The sequence below is a fragment of the Drosophila gunungcola genome (genome assembly GCF_025200985.1).
Source record: "Drosophila gunungcola strain Sukarami chromosome X unlocalized genomic scaffold, Dgunungcola_SK_2 000032F, whole genome shotgun sequence".
NCBI classification, from domain to species: Eukaryota; Metazoa; Arthropoda; class Insecta; order Diptera; family Drosophilidae; genus Drosophila; species Drosophila gunungcola.
The window spans coordinates 445,957-465,044 of NW_026453186.1; the positions used below are offsets into that span (position 1 = coordinate 445,957).

General features: G+C 38.7%; 1 protein-coding gene across 2 annotated transcripts; it reads left to right on the top strand.

The window, feature by feature from the left end:
* The first annotated feature begins 4,182 nt into the window (after positions 1-4,182).
* On the top strand, positions 4,183-16,426 carry LOC128260539 (homeobox protein unc-4). Of its 2 annotated transcripts, none has more exons than XR_008268145.1 (4): positions 4,183-5,183; positions 12,609-12,787; positions 13,452-13,595; positions 14,726-14,866. XR_008268145.1 is itself a non-coding variant. In XM_052993622.1 (4 exons), the coding sequence occupies exons 1-4, from the start codon at positions 4,541-4,543 to the stop codon at positions 15,525-15,527; spliced, it is 1,764 nt and encodes a 587-aa protein (XP_052849582.1). In that variant the 5' UTR covers positions 4,183-4,540; the 3' UTR covers positions 15,528-16,426. The 2 variants fall into 2 exon arrangements, 1 of the variants encoding a protein (XP_052849582.1); XM_052993622.1 differs by having other exon boundaries at positions 13,456-13,595; positions 14,726-16,426.
* The last annotated feature ends 2,662 nt before the right edge of the window (positions 16,427-19,088 follow it).

Consider the following 19,088-nt stretch of genomic DNA (forward strand, 5'->3'; position numbering starts at 1 on the left):
TATATGATTTGTGTTATTCAAATTAGGTGGTAAGCTCAATAAGCTCAATTCCAGGAGTAAAGAAAACTCATGGCACGGTCAAATATAATCTTGTTTTATATATTATCTCTTACATAATTTAGTTGAAGATTGAACAATTTAAGATTGAAAATAATTTGAATGGCTACAAGAAGCTATTTAAATAAATCTTATCACTTTATACATATACATAAAAGTGAGATATTACTTTCAATAAATAAGCTGTTATGTTTAGTTTAATAATATTTAATGGCCAATAGAATCAGTTATTAATTGTATAATGAAGAGATACCTTTTTTTTATTAAAAAAAAACTATTTTGAAAATATGACGGAGTTTGAAATACATATATCGCTTTCAAAGTCAATATATTGATCTCATTTTTTAAATACTTGCGATGGGATATGATTTTGTCTGAAAAATATTAAGAATATATATTACGAAAATATAGTAGTTGTATAATACATTTTAATTATTAGTCATTGATTATGCTATTTTGTTTAGTCTAACAATATTTAATGACCAATAAAGCCAAAAAATAAGTTATGACGAAGAGATAGATTTATTCTGTTTTTAACATTAATAAAATACATATTAATAAATATCACTTTTCCAGTTTATATATTTATCACTTATTTTGAATACTTGGGATGGGTTATGATTTTTTGTAAAAGAATGCTGGCAAAATTAACAACAAAGTACGCATATTGCAGCACATCATCCCATGCCAATTTGGGCTCCCCACTTATCATTACTTATTTCCGAATGGCATGGAGCAGTTCTTCAATTTCCTGCCTGTCATTCCCTTAGTTTTCATATCCGTCCATCGCCATGCCAGCCCCATTACCCCTCCCCCTTTCCATTTTCCGCCCACGCCACTGCAGCCATTTGACAGACAAATCAAAGAGACATTTTGAGCGGAAAATTCCCCACAAAGCATCCCACATTCCACATCCAATCCGAGCACTTTGCGGCCACACGATTAAATTCCCTGCTTCGCCGGCGAATTTCCCACTATTTGATTTCCCTGCCTGGCTGCTTTTCGCTTAGCTCCGATTTTGGATATTCGATGGCAACTTGCTTATGACTATGCAAAAATTGTTTAACATATTTTATATTGTGAAATGGTTACCTAATAATGGTTTCTTTAAGGGTTTTCGAGCGTTTTATATGCAAGATCTGAATAATTAATTGTGTTTAATATAAAATATATAGTGTTATATTGTTGATAACAAATGTTTAAAGTACGACTAATATGTTAATTAGTAAGTGTAAGAAAAATATAACATTGAAAAATAAGAATAATAACATGAAAAATGTTAAAAATATATTTCGCAATGCAATATATTTTAACATTTTTAATACTTTAGTACATATTCAATAAATAAGAAATCGAATTTAAAAAGACATAAATAATACAAATTAAATATCAGTATATAAGCAAGTAAAACATTGTTATGGGTTCGATACTTCTGCCGCTTTTCGATTTAGTAACAGTACGGCATTTTAAGCATTACCACATCTTAGTACAGAAAACCCAAATTCATTTTGAAATCTTGGCAGTTTCCACTTTGATATTCATCATATTCACTCGAATACGTTCTGATTAGCTAAATTTCGAGAAGAACATAAAAAATATACCCCAATTCCCTTATGTTTCACTCTTATTATTCGCTCATCATTCCCCTCTCTGCATTTCATTTCCTGTTGAAGCGAAAGGAAAAAAGTTTTTCCTGAAACCTGAGAGCAGCAAACTTTTTGCTAGCACAAAAAATAATTAAAATTCATTCGTTTGATTTGCGGGGTGGTGAGACATGGGGGGTGTGTGAGGTGGGGGGGGGTTTGGCTTGGCCCAAGGACATGGGCGCCGTTTGGGGCAAACTTTTGCAACAAACTGTAGCAGAATTAATTAAGTTTCGGTACGCATGGAAATTTTATTAACAAACTGATAGCACAAAGGGTAGGGACAAGGGGTGGGTTCTGTTTGGGGGGTCATGGAGCGTAGGGATTTTCTGTGAGCTTTTTTTGGGGGTGTGCGTGTCGTTTTTCGCTTTTCGGCCACTGGCGCTGTAAGTCATTAATAAAGCGAACACCAACCGACAGCGTCAACATTGCACATGTGACAGGCGGAGTGGGAAAAGCGGTGTAAAAGTACTAGAGCGAAAAGTAAAGGGATGCACGCTGAGAAAATCCCAGTATAGATTACCAACAAATGTTTAAAATTCAGTAATAATGTCCAGTTGAGCAGAATTTATTGTTTAACAAGAACTGTTCAGATACAAAAAGGTGTTTTCAGTAAACGTTGACTGGTATAACATGATTTATTTACAAATTTGTTCAAATTTGTTTACAAATTCAAATACCAAAAAAAAAAATTTCGACAATACTAACGATTGTCAAACCATTTCTAGAACACATTATTTTTTCTAAAACACATTATTTTGGTGCCAGACATTTTTATTTTAGAAATAATAACACCCTTATTACTCTTTTTAACCCCATTCTTTGAAATATAAAATAACCAAATTTTCATCTATATTTTATATGGTTACTTTAGTAGCCTATGAAATTTCTTCCAGTGCACGAATAGGGAAGTGGGCGGCAGAAGAGCGAGAGGCGAGCAATTAAGTAACCTGCCAACAAAACATCTGACAGATGAGGGGGCGGCTTTAGGGGGATGTCGGAACATCGAGGGATACTCTTCGAGGGGGTTTTTCCGTACAATGTCATTGATTGCCAGGCCGGAGTGGTTCGGGCGTTTGGGGGTTAAGGAGAGCAAATGGGTTAAGTGGCACTGCTCTGCTGGCGCTCGATAAAATGAAAATGAATGATTCATGCGCAGCAGCAGCCCCAAAAAACAGGGAGATGCTTTTTGGACTCGAAAAGCGGGAACGAGGCGTTTATGTCAACAAATTAAAGGAAAATGGACAGCGTACGTGTTGCTGAAGTTGCTAAAAATAATAAAATAGATGTAATTAATTGATAACGTTAATAAAACACAAAAAGTACGGTTAAACGTTAGTCCGACATAATAAATACAAAATATAACACAGCACTTCAAAATCATAATAAAATATTTAAATTCGATGATATCTAAATTAAATGAAACGTCATGTCAAATTTTAATATTAAGTTAAACAATTTTTCTAGATGGGATTTCCAATTTTAGCAATAGCAAATTGTCTATAACAAATAAAAGTGCTTTAGTATAAATGATTACATCGTTTCCAATAATGAAAATATTCATTATTTTTTAGTTAAAATTCAATTCGATTTTCATTTAAAAATAATGTTGATATATGTATAAATGAAAATTTCTTAAAATGTCTGGAGCTTAAAATCTATTTGATTTGTTTTTTTCGAGAAAACGTCATGTACAGCAAAGTGTTAACAAATTGCTTAGAAAACGCCTGGCAATCGCTTTTAGGCTAAGCAGCCTCTCCCTTTCGGCTAATTAATTGTTAACGAATTTTCATTTTCTATTTGTCGCAAGGAAAATGGCCATTTATGGTTATGGCAAAGCTCGCAATTTTCCAGCTGCCGGCAGAGCAGCGGCCGAACTGCGGCATCGACGCCGGCAGAGGCAGCATAATAATTTGATGTGCGGCAAATTGAAAAAATGCCGCATAACTCCGCCCTGGAAAACTCCGTCGCATACAGTTGAAGAAAATTGAAAATTCTTCAAGTCGTTTTTGGCAATGGCGACGCAGCGCCTTAAAAGCGGCAGCGACTTCGGCAGCGCAGTCGCTGAGATTTCCCCCTATTTTCCAGCGGGCCAATGAAAGCCCGCTCCGAGTGGCGTACGGTTGTCTCGCTCTGGCGGCAAAATGGCCACGCAAGGTGAGCACGGAGAGGGGCTGAGCGAGGGAGAGCCGGCAAGCGGGAGAGGGAGAGAGCAGAGAGAGCGACAGCAGTTGATCAAAATTGAAACGGCACATATAAAATTAAGTGGTTGTTGCTGCCGCTGATGAATTTCCCTCTCGCTCGCACGCCCATGCACTCGCTCGCACAAAACATGGCAACAATCTACCCGCTGGCTGCCTCTCGCTCGCACCCCAAGCAAATGTACGTGCATCTCTCTCGCTCCCCGGCGACGCAGCGCGCCTTCCTGGGTTTCCTCTTTGGCTGCGTCGATTGCGCTGCTCACTTCAAATTGAATTTTCATTGCGAGCGCGCGTCTCTCGCTGTCGCTCTCGCTCACTTGCCCACTCGCGCTCCCGCAAAAGCAAAGCCGAAAGCAAAAAAGCTGATAAACGCTCGAAAGGCTGACAAAACCAAACCGAACTTGGGCCCAAGTGCAGTTTTATTTAATCAGTGTCAGTGTATAAAGACGCGTTGTTTGGTGAACGCCGGCCGACGGCTCTGCGACATAACAAAAATAACACCATCTTTTTTTTTTTTCAAGTCCTACGCGAGTGTACAATAATTAAGTTACGCCCCCCACCCCCCACCTTCAAACACCCCAACGACCCATCAAATTGTGCATAACTAGACCTATTTGATGGCCTAAACTACAGACCATAATGGTTTTGGAGACCTCCGAAGGCGATAGCAAAAAGTTCTTGACCAACAACAACTCGACGACCAGCAGCCGAAATAGCAACAACAATCACAGTCCCAAGGAGGCGGAAGATTCCAGAGGGAGCAGCAACAACCATACCGCCGCCCATCGGAGTTCCAGCCAGCATCTGCTAGGGGGCGCCAGCTCTGCTTCCGCATCCGTTTCCGGTTGCGGCATGCCCTCCGAGGGCCTCCATCCGACGGCCGCCCTCCAGCTGTATGCCGCCGCCGCCCAACTGGCGCCCGGCGGCGTCCGCGTACCGCCCTGGGGTCCCTTCCTTCAGTTCGGCGTCCCCGGCGTCTTTGGGCCCAACGGACCCTTTTTGGGGCGACCCCGTTTCGATGCCGCCGCCGCTGGCAGCCATCCAAATTCCGCCGCCGCCGCTGCGGCCGCCACACAAATGGCAGCGGTAAATGCCAGCAATGCGTTCGCCAATCTAACGGGACTGAGTGCGGCGGCCCTGCGGAACGTGAGTGCCGCCCAAACGACGGCGGTGGCAGCGGTGGCCAGCACAGTGGCCACCATCCAGCACCGACTGATGATCGGCAACCGGCAGAGCCTGCCGCCGGCGGGACCGCCCAGCGAAGGATCCAACGAGGATGGCGGTAAGTGTTGGATTAAAGGGATGATCTCAGACCACAGTCCATAGTCCACACAAAAAGACCAAGAAGCATTTGGAAATTCAGTCGAATTTTCATAACTCGAACTGCAAAAAAACAAACACAATTTTTACATAAACCACTATACTTTGGGTAGAGAAACAAAGTTAAGGAAGGGATATGGAAAAATGTCATTGTTGCAAATATATTGAAACGTAATATATAACCAATTTGATATACGATATTTTAATGTTATTTTTGAAAATAAACCAAAAACCAGTACAGTAGAACTAAAATAACTCAAACAAATAACACGAAATGCAAGTACATTTTACCCCAATAAAAATCTATACGGCTTTGTTATAGCAGATATTTTCAAGCGATATAATTTTCATTTCATTATAAATGTTATAAACGCAAATAAAAACAGTTTCAACTTTATATTCTCAGAAGAAAAAAATTAGTTTTCTTTGCATTGATGGCAGGTGTGTGTAAAGACCCCCAATGCACTACTTTATTCGAGTGAATAATTTATTTGGGAGCCAAGTATTAGAAATTAAATGTTTAAAGGTAAAAATAAATATTTTAAAAGACATTTCAATAGAAGTTACATACATCTTCAATTTGCTTCTACTAATCAGACTTTGCCAATTTCACAAACGAGACACTAGATCATATCCTTGTAATTAATTTATTAATTTTTTAATCAAATTTTAATCAAATAAGTGTAACGCGTTTGAAAGGTACAGATTAACAAACAAAAAATAATACAATTTTATAATTGTACAATATCTTAGCTAATAGGAAAAAAGTGGGCAGGTTTCTTAGGTAATCCCTCTTTTTTATAAAAGGTTAAGCTTGGTAAATAGCGTTATAAGCCAGTTATACATTTGACCAAATTCAATGAACCAATCAAGCAATCCAGACAAAGACAGCTTTTAACGATTGAATAATCGTTCAATGAAACCTCCCACTCATGTGATTTTCAAAAGTAAATGAAAGCTTAGTTTGTATAAAGAGTGTTTTGGCAGTGAACGAACTCTTTCAAAATACATCCATTTCGGTGAAGCAGAAAAACGTTGTTAATACAATTAAGTAATACCGAATACTGGGGTGACGTATCCGAAAGCTAATCACCGACACGTGTCCATGGTAACCTGGAATTCGCGTCATAATTCGCATTCCTCAGTCTTTCCCATGAAATCAATTTCCATCGCCAACTTTCGCCAGACATTAGCTTTATTGGAATCCAAAGGCGGGATCGGAGATCGGGGATCGCGGATCGGCTAATGAATTATCAAGTCTCACGGAACACGCGCCTCCCCATCGAGAGTGGAGGTCAGCGCCGCCTGATCGATCCATTTGGTCAGATCGCATCGCATCGAATCGGATCAGATCGCAATTCTATTTCCATCTGAATGCGTGCTATAAATGCTATAGAAGCCATAGAACTCATAGAACTCATAGAACTCATAGAACTCATCCTGCTCGTTATCGATGCCCGGACAATATGCTAATTCATTCAATTAGCCCTGCTAAATGCTTTCGGTTTGTCAGTCATTCACGCTGTTTTTGCTCCAGCCGAAGCTTCTATATCAGCCGGGCCAGTTGTGCTTGACTTTTGCTACCTGCAAAACACATTTATTGATTTAGCTAATCAGCGAACGATTATTATGTAAAGTTCGATTGATTTCGTTGGTTTGTATTTAGCATACAAAGTGGTATGCGAACGGCCAGCGGTTGTCGCCTGCTGTGCGCCCCCGGAAAAGGTCGCAAACGACTCAAAATTGGGAACGCACCATAAACAATAAATAAACTCCCAAAAACCGTGTTAAAACTGAGACACAAAACAGACGATATTCGAAATGTGAATCGAGCTTAGTTATTTGTTTGGCAATCTTGTGCTTTGATTCTCCTTTCTTAATTGGTTTCTTGCGATTGGTTTCTAAGAATCAAGTAACAAACATTTATCCTTCTTAGGAATACTAATTGTGTTTTTGTTTGAGCTATTTGTTATTGTCCTTAATAAATGTTTTGAGGAAATAAGCCCAAGCTTTTTATTCAAAATGTTGGAACAAATTAGAGTAGAGTGTGCTTCGTTCCTAACCCAAAAGAACGTCTATTTACAGCGATAAATTGAATTTATTAGTGCAATGACTTTCGTTGCCTGTTCATACTTGACCATTTTGCCTTAGCCAAGTGTTATGTTTACAATAAAAATTACAATTTTTAAATTTACAAATGTCTTTTATAAATAAAAGCTATAACTATGAGATATTACAATTAAGACCTTATCCATTTGAACAGCATAAATGGTATTGTTCGTTGGGTAATCAAACAATTGTCTATCCTATGCCGTAATCGTTATAATTCCGGGAAACTCTATCGTTAGCTAAGAAAGACTCTTTCCCATTCATGAGCTAACTTGATCTTGTTTGCGGTAACCGCGACTTTCTTTCTGCCTTCAATTTGTTTGGCCGGACAATTGCCGGCGAGCAATCACTAGACCCGAAATTGATGGGACGCCATTTGCTCTGATCGCCCAGTTGGCCATTAAGTGGGTACGGTTACGGGTACGGGAACGGGAACGGGAACGGGGATTGTAGAAACTGGGGCCAGACCAGAAACCAGACTGGAGATCAGGCCCGGCCGTGGCTCATTGACCAATTAGCATTAACAAATGATGGCTAGTTGGTGTAATTATGGCCATAATGCATATATCCAAAGCCGGGGCGTTAGCAAGGGGGCGTGTTAGCCCGCTTGTTGTAATTAACTGCACTTGGCTGGGCTCGCAGTTTGAGTTTGAGTTTGAGTTTGAGTTGGAGTTGGAGTTCTGTCCCCAGATCGGGGCCCTAATTAATTGCTGCCAACGCAGAGCCACTTTTAGGGGCACTTCCTTCTTCAAAAGTAATTATTAATTTGATTCAATTTGATTAGGTTGGCGATTGTGCAGATTGTGAATACACAAGAGTGGGTGTTTTTTGTGGGAGAGCCAGGGTTGCCATCGCACTCGTTGCTCATTAATCATTTTGCGGCAGAGAGTTGACATGCAACCCAAAGTCTGGATTTTGATGGGTGTGGGTGGTGCTGGTGCTTGTGATGGTGATGGTGATGTTGATGGTGATGTTGATGGTGGTGGAACGTCATCATCGTCATCATGACGTTTGCTTGCCGTTGCTCATTTCACGCCGGAAATGAAGAAACTGTCATAAGGCGATCGGAATCATTTATCATGCAATTTTCAGTTTTCAGTTGTTCCGCCATTTTGTTTTCTCCTTGTCTTGTTTTCTGGTCCTAATGAATTCCGTATAGCCCAAAACTTCAATTGCGGGTTGTTCGGGGAGGTGTTCACATAGTTGTAGAGCACTTCCGTTTCGCCCCCAAAACGGAAGTTGGCCCATTGATGGAACGGCGGAATGATGGCCTGAAGGTTCCATTCCAACCTGACTGACCGACCTGACTGACTGAATGATAAATCGTTTCGTGCTCTTGCTCCTCGAAAATAGATTTTGCCGCAGTCTCATGTTTCTTATCAAAAAATGGTTATACCGTTGGCTTTTAAGTATTTCCGCCTTTTAATGGGTTTTTTTTCGTTAGGCCAAGATTTTCGTTTTTGTTAGTGGAAATGAGAATGTGGCGATTTACTTGATTATGATTATAGAGCCCTTTTTGTAATGGCTGGTTATTGTTTATAACATCAATATTTTCACTAGTTTGATATTTATTAAGTGTCGTCATATTTCTATGGTTCACTCAATAAATAGAATCAATTCCGATTTGCCTTTCTATAGAGATGAACTAATGTGAACTAGCTTTAAGAAGTGTGTTCTTCGATGAAAGATAAAATCAATGATATAATTGGGGAAATCAGATTTAACTCTATGAGTGGGCATCTATGTTGTTAATGTCTTATGTTATTCTTAACTAAACGGTTTAAGTTCCTTTTATTTTTTCTATCCCTAAACTTTTATAAGAAAAATGCAGTTCTAAGGACTGAAACAAGACATACCCTTCCAAATTGCTCACTCGTACAACTCTGCCATAATACACCCCTTTGGAAGACCCGTCCCTAAACTTTTTTAGAAGTTCTCTTCTCCACCCTTTTTCGCCTTTCTTTCCTGTCTTACCTTTTTTTTATATTTTCGCTTTAATTTTTATGACTTAAGTGGCTCACCCGCAAGGATCGAGGGGCGGGGCAGGGGCAGCTGGGCGAAGGACGAAAGGTTGGGGGTGTCCTGATGGGCCAGTGATGTGTGTATATATGGTGTGTGCGTCTGGGTAACTGTTATATTGCCTGGCTGACGCGCGCTGTAAACGAAAATATCATGCCACGGAATGTGACTGAGGCATGCAACAACATACACACAAATTCCGGTCGTCCCCTCTGATTTCGCCGCCTTTTCATACCCTTTTTGGGGGTATTTTAATTTTAGCCAAAATGATTACCACTCGCTGCGAAAAATATCTTTATTTAAGGGGACGAAAGTAATCGTTATTCATGGTTTTTATTTTCAAAAGGCTACTGTGATTTTAAAACTTTCTTGTTTGCAAATTAAAATGCACGATTTGCGCTGGTTTTAATAAACATAATTCTCAAAGAACGAACACTGCTTTAAATATAAAATATATTTGATATGATTCTACTCACGAGAACTAATGTCCTGAAATGTCTAACATAATGGCACACACTTAAATCTTTCATTCTATCTAAGTAGTAATATTTGTATATAACATATAAAGTTTTAAGAATATTTTAAAAAGCTTATCAAAATCAGTCTACTATATTTTAATGCACAATAGTTTACAAAGGGATATTATAATTATTATTTTGTTTAATGTAATCCGGTTTTTTATGACACCGTCTGTTTGATAAATCTCATGCCTTAAATTTAAATTTTCGTTTTAAGCGATTTAAGGACGTCATGTAGACAAAGGTACTTGATCTAGTCAAATTTCCTTTCTTTTTTATTGTTTCTATTCCAATTTCGGGTTTCATTTCGTTCTGTTCCCTCTAGCTTTGGACCCTACATAAATCTTTAGTTTACCAAATATTTAATATTACTTGGGATAAGGCAATTTGAAGACATCTTGTGAAATATGGAAAAAAAAATATTCTGGAAATTTTTTTTTGTATCCGTTTAGGGTTCCATTTCGTTTCGTTCCCGACTCCTCGTATCGCTGTTCTCGTTTTTTAAGGGAATATGCCGTTATCGATGCAACGTTGCCAAATTTCAGTCTGGCCAATTCGGCGCTGCACATTGCACATTGCAAACTGCACACGACGGGCGTGCAATAATCATAATAAATTTCAATTATCGTTTGCATTTGCTCCCACACTCGCTCTCGATCTCGTTTTGGTGGCACAAATCACAAGCCACCCGCCGCAAGAGCCAAAAACATGAATTATGTTCCAGTTGTCGGGCACTCCAAATGCATACCGCATACCCCCCTTTCCCCTTATGCAACCCCTCCAAGTCCGCCGCCCCTGGAAACTCGGCCTGTTATTATTAAGTCATTTGAATGCACTTTGTGCTGGCCATCTCCATCTCCATCTCGCTCGCTCCTTGGCGTTTCGTCCGCTGTTTGTCGCTTTGCCTTTAATGTCTCTATTATTGTTGTGTATTTGGCGTTGTTATTGAGTTATTAACCTCTCTTTCGCACACCAAAACGCTTAAAACAAACGAGTTTCCGTGGCGCAAAAGGGACGGCAAGAGAGTCAAGAGCCGAAGCGTTACAGTGCGGCACGCATAATTAGGTACACTTAACAGCAGAATGCAAGCCATTCATTAGGGGCGTCCTCTTGTTATTGCGCTTTAATGTCGGGTATGTGTGCTGTGTGCGGTGTGCGTATGTTGGTAGTCCGCAATTGTGGCAAGGCCGCCAAAGGGGGCGTTGGGAGGGGAGTGTGGATGGTGGAGGGGGCGGTGTCTGTCTAAAAACCGAAATTAATGTGATTACAAAGTCAGCTGAGTGGCGGCGCTTTGAATGGTGTCTGTTCATCACTCGGCAATACAATGTTGAGCCACTAAATGCCTGATTGTACGCATTCATTTTCCCGAAAGAAAGTCCAATGAGTAATTGCAGAAGTCGTAACGCATCCCCAGTACCAGGGGTGTATTTAGTGCACATCGATGCCCATGCATCGATTATTTCGATTGTTATGCGTTGAGTAGGTGAATCAAGTGCGTTAAGTGAATAAATATCCAATGTTATTCGTATGTAACTACTTGGTTTTTAAGCTGAAATAAAAACATTGGTAGAATCAAGCTGATTCTTAAATTCCTACATATTTTAGTAAAAGTATATTTTTTTAAACAAGAATGTACCCTTGCAGTTTTAAAATTAATGTATGTAAAAATAACTTTTCGAGTAGTTTCTAAAATAGGTACATGACTAAATTAAAAACTTGTTACTAAAATAGTACAAAATGCAAACGTTTTCAAAACAAGTTTACTTGTGAATTCTGACTTAGAGAAAGATTCAATGATAATTGATTAACGATGATGATTTAATGAGTTCAAATAGTTTCCTGGTTATTTAAAATAATAATAAGTAATACCATTTGCTTCTGATAAATATGTATTTGTTATATTTTTAGATATATTTATTTTTGTTGCTTTCGTAATGTCCAGCACTGTGTTTTCGTTCAGTTTTTGTGGCCAACATCTAATACCCAAACACCTTGGGTCCCTTTCCCATCTCTCAATCTTCTGTGCTGTTTCTCTTTTGGCCAGTTCCGAGTTAATTTGATAAATTGCGGCCCCTTTTGCATGCATTCTCTGTGAATGTGAGTGTTTTTGCCACGCCCCTTTCGGGGGTATAATCTAAATATAGAAAACTATGCATCCTGGGACGGATCGGATGGTTTTGGATCGGATCGGATCGGGCAGGAACATACATAATGGAACGGAAGGAGCGACGGGGCGGCATAGAAACGTAATTAAATTGTTTCGTTTTTATTGTGGGCCGGCGGCTGGGAATTAAATGGGGGAAGGTGGAGGGGGGAGTTATGAGTTATACCATTCAGAGAGGGGGGGACACTCGTTTGTGGCCCCTTTGGCGGTGTAATTGAAATATATGATTATGAATATTTATGCATTCTGTGTGTGCCTCTGTGTCTCAGTTAATTTAAATAATTTTCCAACACTTAATTATAGGGTTTTTAGTGTCGGGAACAAAGTGTTTTGCTTTTGCGCCCATGTTTCTATGCGTTTGTGTTTTGTTTTGGCTTTTTTTTGTGTCTTTTATTTTAAGGTCCCATGTGTGTGTGTGTGGGGTTCGGGGGTTAGTTTTTGGTTTTTGGTTTTCGCACCACCCTAATTAGTTTTAATAAGCCAACACCCCCTGACCGACGGGCTAATATTAATGACTCTATTCTGTGTTTTTTCGAATTTCATTTAGATTTTCCCATTTTCCGTTTGTTTTCCCTAGGTTTTCCCGGGGACGGCGACGACGACAGCAGTGCGGCCAAGCGCCGCAGGTCGCGCACCAACTTCAACTCCTGGCAACTGGAGGAGCTGGAGCGGGCCTTCTCCGCCAGTCACTATCCGGACATTTTCATGCGGGAGGCCCTGGCCATGAGGCTGGACCTCAAGGAGTCGCGAGTTGCGGTGAGTTTAGTTTCAGTCGACTGGGAAAAGGCACAACCATTGCACAGAGAAGGAATAGTAGTTTCTATAGGTGGAAATTTTGTTTAATTACTATTAGACATCAATTGAAAAAACAATTTTTTTTTTACTTGTATAATATTGGATAAAAGTCAACAGCTGTGAAATTATTTTAGAACTGTACAAGTTGAATTTAAACATTTGAAAACCATTAAAACCTATAAATCTTTTTTTAATTTTTTTGTTTCTGCATAACTTTAGATTAAATATACAATAGCCAAACATTGTATACTAATTTTTAAATAATTCTTTAAAAATCTACAAAACAATGTAATTAATTTTATTAATACATGAGATTAACTTTAGGTTATTAAATCTAAGAGGAATCCATGTATGGCGTTATTAGTGCTGGTAACTAGGACCTTCGATTCCAAATAGAAAAAATGTTTAAGTTTGGGTGTCTGAATTTCTCGATAATTCGCCTTGCAACGCACCTAAAAAGGTTAGATCCTGGTTCACTGTCTTGTTTTTAGTATGAGTATAGCTTATGAAATCGGAAACAATTTTTCGTTTTAAATTTGCCAAAATCAGTCAGTTGTGTTTCTCTGTGCCATTTATCGTTTTGCGTTTGCGAGCACCTTTGCTGAGATTATACGCTTTGTTCCAGATAGGTATGGTTCCAGAATCGACGTGCCAAGGTGCGTAAGCGTGAGCACACGAAGAAGGGTCCTGGCCGCCCCGCCCACAACGCCCAACCGCAGACCTGCAGCGGCGAGCCCATTCCGCCCAACGAGCTCAAGGCCAAAGAGCGGTAAGTGACCACCAATCAGCCAAAGTGGCCCACTAAACAGTTAGACTTAAAGATTTTATTAAACAATTATCAAATAGTGCAAATCTAAAACCCATAATCCCGTAATAAAAATATTAGTTTGATATCTTAACGCGCTTAAGTGGCAATTGAATGGATCAGCTAAAAAATATTACAAACTTTATTTCCGAAATTGCATACTTATAAACTATTAACTGCTTGACTTATAACGAAGTTATGCTTTCAATGGCAACACGGTTTTACAATTTTACAAGTCGTACAATTTTAAACTGTTCTTAGCTGAATTTAGTATGATTATGTAATTTTGTATAATAAAATATTTGATAGACGTTATGTAAACTCTTTTTGATTTAATGTTATGTATTAAAAAAGATAACATTGTTAGTCTTGTCTCTGAGTAGTTTAGTTTAATAATAAAATTGAGACAATCCGCACTCAGAAAAAAAAACTTTAAGATGTTCTGAAGGTCGTGTATTTGTGGGTTTACAGTAGCGTTTTAATAACTTATAGTAACAATATAAAAATAAATAAGAAAATTCTAAACAAAGAATAGATCGGTCTGAAATTAAAAAAATCAAATGTTTTTATTGATTTAATAACAAGAAAGGAAGCAAACTACGGCCAGCTGAAGTTTATATACGCCTGCAGCTATTGGCAAAATCAAATATTCTTTAAAACATCTAAATTTCTATTATCATGCGTGAATACTTAAAAACATTAAAGCAATGACGATTTTTAGTTCAATTATTCGATCGATTGTTTTCCGATTAAGATAACATTAAAAGCGTAATTCCAAGTTATTTAAAACAAATTTTTTTTAAATAAATAAGTTCAATTTTGTTTTTTTTTTTTTATATATTCCGCTTGTTGGCATGGGAGCTGTTTGCTATAGAAGGCCGATTTTAATGAAATTGAAATCGTAAAACTGAAATATTAAAACGATACTATAACGCGGAGACCTAAATAAAAATTAAGAAACAGCAAAGTCATATTTAATTGTTGATTTCGTAATAAATTACGCTTTTTAAAATAATTGTTTTCAAGCAATGTAATTAAGTAATGTGTTTGTAATAAACCCCATGTCGCACTTTTCTTCCCATTCCACCTTACAGAGCCCGTCGCCGAAAGAAACTGGCCAAGGCGATCGACCGGCAGGCCCGGAAACTGCAGGCCAAGGGCATCACCGTGGACCTGGAGGCCCTGAAGGCCGAGTACATATCACAGCACAAGGCGAACGGCACTTTCTCCGATTCGGATCTCGAGGACGATGGCATCCAGATCGACGTGGTGGGCGGTACGGATAGCGACGACGAGGGCGACAGCGATGCCGTCAGTCCGGTTCGACTTGGTGCTGGCGGAGGCGGAGGCGGCGGAGGCGGCGGCGGCGGAGGAGGTGGAGGAGGATGTGCCTCCTCCCAGCAGAACTCATCGATCCATTGCGGACTGGACGGCGATGGCGACAGTTCGAGGGCGGGCAGCTTCATCGGCGGAGGCGGCAGCCTGGGCAGCCCCAGTTCGGTGGCCCCGCCCTCGATGCTCTCGAATGGGGCGGCCGGCGGTGGTGGCTGTGGAGGTGGAGGTGGAGTTGGCTCCATATTTGGCAAGCTGGAGCCCATGGATGGCAATGAGTCCGAGGAGCGGGACAGGGAGAACTCGCCAAAGCCGCTGCTCTTTCCCGCCAAGGCCTTCCATCAACTGAACCTGCAGAGCAGCCAGCAGCATCACGGACTGGTGGGCCAGGGTCAAGGGTCGGGGCACCAGCACAACCACCACCACCAGCACCACCTGCATCATGGCAGTGCCTCCGCTTCGGCGGCGGCGGCGGTGGCCAGTCTGGTCCACCAGACATCACCCATCAGCATGCGACGGAGCAATCCCTTCAGCATCGAGTCCCTGCTGTTCAACAACACGTGAGGAATCCACGCAAGGATCACGATCCAACCGAACGTCCTGAAACCTTTCAACAATATCCCCCTTAGTTTCGCGTTCCTAGAATATTTTGCTCAATTTTCTACAACCCAATACCCACACTATAAGTTGTACCATCTATGTATCTTCGGTTCAGAGCTTGAATATTCCCTAAGTGATTTATTTATTCAAATGTATTTTGTAATGTATTTTTTTTTTATTACACATTGTTCCCAGAGAGAGACTAAATTAGTGTTGTAAATGAATTAATTATTTGTACTTCGTATACATATATATATAGAAATACCCTTTTTTTTAGAGTGGCTGATGCCCAAAGCAATGCTTGAAACATGAATAATATAATTATGTAATAGAAATTTATTAACTAAGAACCTTTTTTTTTCAAACTGTGAGTGTGAATGAGTGTGTGTGTGTGTGTGTATGTGTGCGAGAGAGCTTGTGTAAAAATGTAATTTAATTTAGCAAAACAAAATACAAATGATGAAGGGAAACACAAAAATTGCATAGAAATCCACAAGTTAAGTAAGCGGAATTTTTTTTTTGTGTCGAAAGAAAGCAGGCTAGTATATTACAAATATGAGAAAACCCCCACAATATTACGTATAGAAATGCAAAGAAAACGGCAAAATTGCTGCTAAAAATTATATTGTATCTAAAAACTGATTGTCAAACAAGAATAAAATGCGAATCTGTAAAGAGAGTAAAACCACATAAACAACAAATTACGATTATTATTTCCCCTTTTGATTTCGAGTCGAGCTTAACCACAATAAATAAAATACTGCGCAAGGTCCCAAGCCCTAAATCCAGCAAATTACCCGATTCCCAATGAAAAAAAAAAAACAAAACCAACCCAAATTGGGGCGAATTCAATAAACGGCAATTTAAATGGCATCAAAAATACACTTAAATCTGATATTTGAAAAGTGTTTTCCTTGAGGAGTGGCGTGCAAATGTTTGCGAATATGTTCGGCAGACTCTTAATGGCCAGGGCATCATATTTATATGGCGCCTTAACATTATGGGCCACAAATAAATATTCTCTTGACCACCAAAACAACGGATTTATGGAAACAAATCGATGAAGTGGTCAGCGGACTTTCTTTCATTTAAAAAGTGAATAAAAATATAATAAAGGAGGATGAAAAATAGTATTCACCGTCGTCATTACATTTTCTTTTAGTTTTCAAGTTCACTGGTATCGGATTTAATTGGTAAACTATGAGATACACACTGATTACAAAATGGAATAGTAAAAATTAACACCTACCCATTGAATTTAAAATATTAAATTAAATATTTAAAGTAAATATTAAGTCACAAATTTAAATACAAGGCGTATTAAGTTTAAAATCAAATGATGGTTTTTGTTTATTGCGGCTTTTAGTTATTTTATATATTTCATTTGATTTTGACTTTGGAATTGATATTAAAATCCTAAAATTGTATTTCAAGTAAAACCATATTAAACTTCATTGTGAATAATTTAATATTTTTTACATTAATATTAATATTAAAAATGAAATCATGCATTGTATTTAATGATTTAAAATTAATGTTTTTTTACATTAATATGAATATTTAAAATGAAGTCATGCATTGTATTTAATATTATGATTTAAAATTAATGTTTTTTTTTACATTAATATGAATATTTAAAATGAAGTCATGCATTGTATTTAATATTATGATTTAAAATTAAATTTGTATGTTAAATATACAATTTTGAATCCAAAATCCAGATATTTATTGTTACTTTCCATTTTTTTCCAATGTACAAATTAAAATATATCTATTTAATTTCAAACTTATTTAACTCGCTTCTTTGTTTATTGTTAACAAGAATTGCTTTAAACAGCAGAAATCAACTATTTTATAACGGATTTTACAGTGTCGTAGAACTCTATTTTTAGAGAATTTACAAATCTCTGTATTTTTATGCATGCTTATTAACCAATCGTTTTTTCGACTAACAAAGAAAGCCTCTCAAAATCGAACGTATTTGTTGGCACTCAAAATTGCAACAAGTTTTCGAGTTAACCCCATTAATCAAGCTGCAACTCAAGCCTCAAATCAAAGGGTCCATAACCGATTTGCGGTTGAGCAGGGGCGTCGGTTCCTGGTTCCAATAAAGACCCCATGGAGGGTTTTGGGATCTTGGGATCTGCAGGTCTTGAGAATGAAGCAGAGCCGAAGGCCGGCAAAGTGTCAATTGAATTTGCATTCGGGTGTTTTTAGCCAATCTCCATGTGAACGGTACAACCGATTAACTGTTTCGGCTTCCTCCCAGCGGGGGAGGCGGTTAAAGGGGGTGGGGCAGCGGTCTGAAGCGGCCGCTTTCATGGGAATTTGTGGTGAAGCTCATTTCATGGCAATTTTATTGCTTATTAATTTTTCAGTGTTCGCGCTTTCGGCCCTCCTTGTTTCCCCTTATCCCCTGATCCCCTGATCTTCAAGTCACCAGATCCCCCTTTTGCCGCCCCTGTTTTTGTGGCATGCTGTTAATGGCTTCAGCTGGTTGTTATTGTTGCCTGTTGATATGATTATTACGTTTATGGATTTTAATAATTGTGCATGATTTGGAAGATTTTCCACGTCTTCATCTCGATGTTTGTCCGAGTCTTCGTCTTCAGACGGTCTTCAGACTCGTGCCCCCGTGGCGCGTTCATAACTTCTTTTCCATTTCTTTTTTTCCACCTTTTTTGTGGCTCAATTACTTTTCGATGCAAATCAAATTGGCCGCTCTTAACTATTCTTCACACGTTTTTCATTAAGTTTATTTGTGCGTATGTATACAAATAGTCGACCCATTCCCAGCTCCTTAAACCTGTCCAGCAATAGTGCCTGCCCATACCAATCTCACTCTTTCGCTCCGGCCCGCGCTTTGTTGTAAATGAGTTTTTTATTGGGCTGAAAATATTTCTGTTAAGCTTATTGTTCATTGTCTGATTGTTTATTGGAGGCCAATCGACGTTTTGGATTTGAGTTCGGTCTATGAGGCTAGAAAGTGCGCTGCAAGCAGCTTAAATGAGCTTAGAACGAATGAAGTCAAGGACGAAAATATCGAATTTGATCGAATAAAACGGCATGAAAATAATGGTTCTTTTCTCAAGAGCGAGTTAAAAAGTCTTAAAATTTAAAATTATACAGATGATTAGTTTGTGGGTTGAGTTAGCCAAGTTTTACAGTAAATTTACTGTTTTTTTTACTGTCTTGACTGTTAAACTAACTAGACAAATTTTTACTTTTTTCGTGGCATCTTTTATGTTTTAAATTTTTAAGTAAAACGTTACGACTTGTTTTTCTTAACTACTGTGCATGTATAATTCCCAACAGGTACTAGCGCTCCATGCATTTGGACCCTGAAAAGTTAAGACTGTTCAGACAGGATAAATTCTGTAGTCATTTCCACATATATTCACTATTTTCATATTATTCAAGCCGATTTTTTAAACTTAGAGATCATTTTGTTTGCTATAAATGTATTTACGCATATTTCAATTTTGGTATTTTAAACTATATTTGTCGGTTTGGGCATTTTAACTG

Excerpts from the sequence above, each read along its gene's own strand:
- LOC128260539 (XM_052993622.1), top strand. The coding sequence starts at position 4,541 with ATGGTTTTGGAGACCTCCGAAGGCGATAGCAAAAAGTTCTTGACCAAC. Across the intron at positions 5,184-12,608 it reads AGGATCCAACGAGGATGGCG|GTTTTCCCGGGGACGGCGAC; the intron begins GTAAGTGTTGGA and ends TGTTTTCCCTAG. Across the intron at positions 12,788-13,455 it reads TCAAGGAGTCGCGAGTTGCG|GTATGGTTCCAGAATCGACG; the intron begins GTGAGTTTAGTT and ends TGTTCCAGATAG.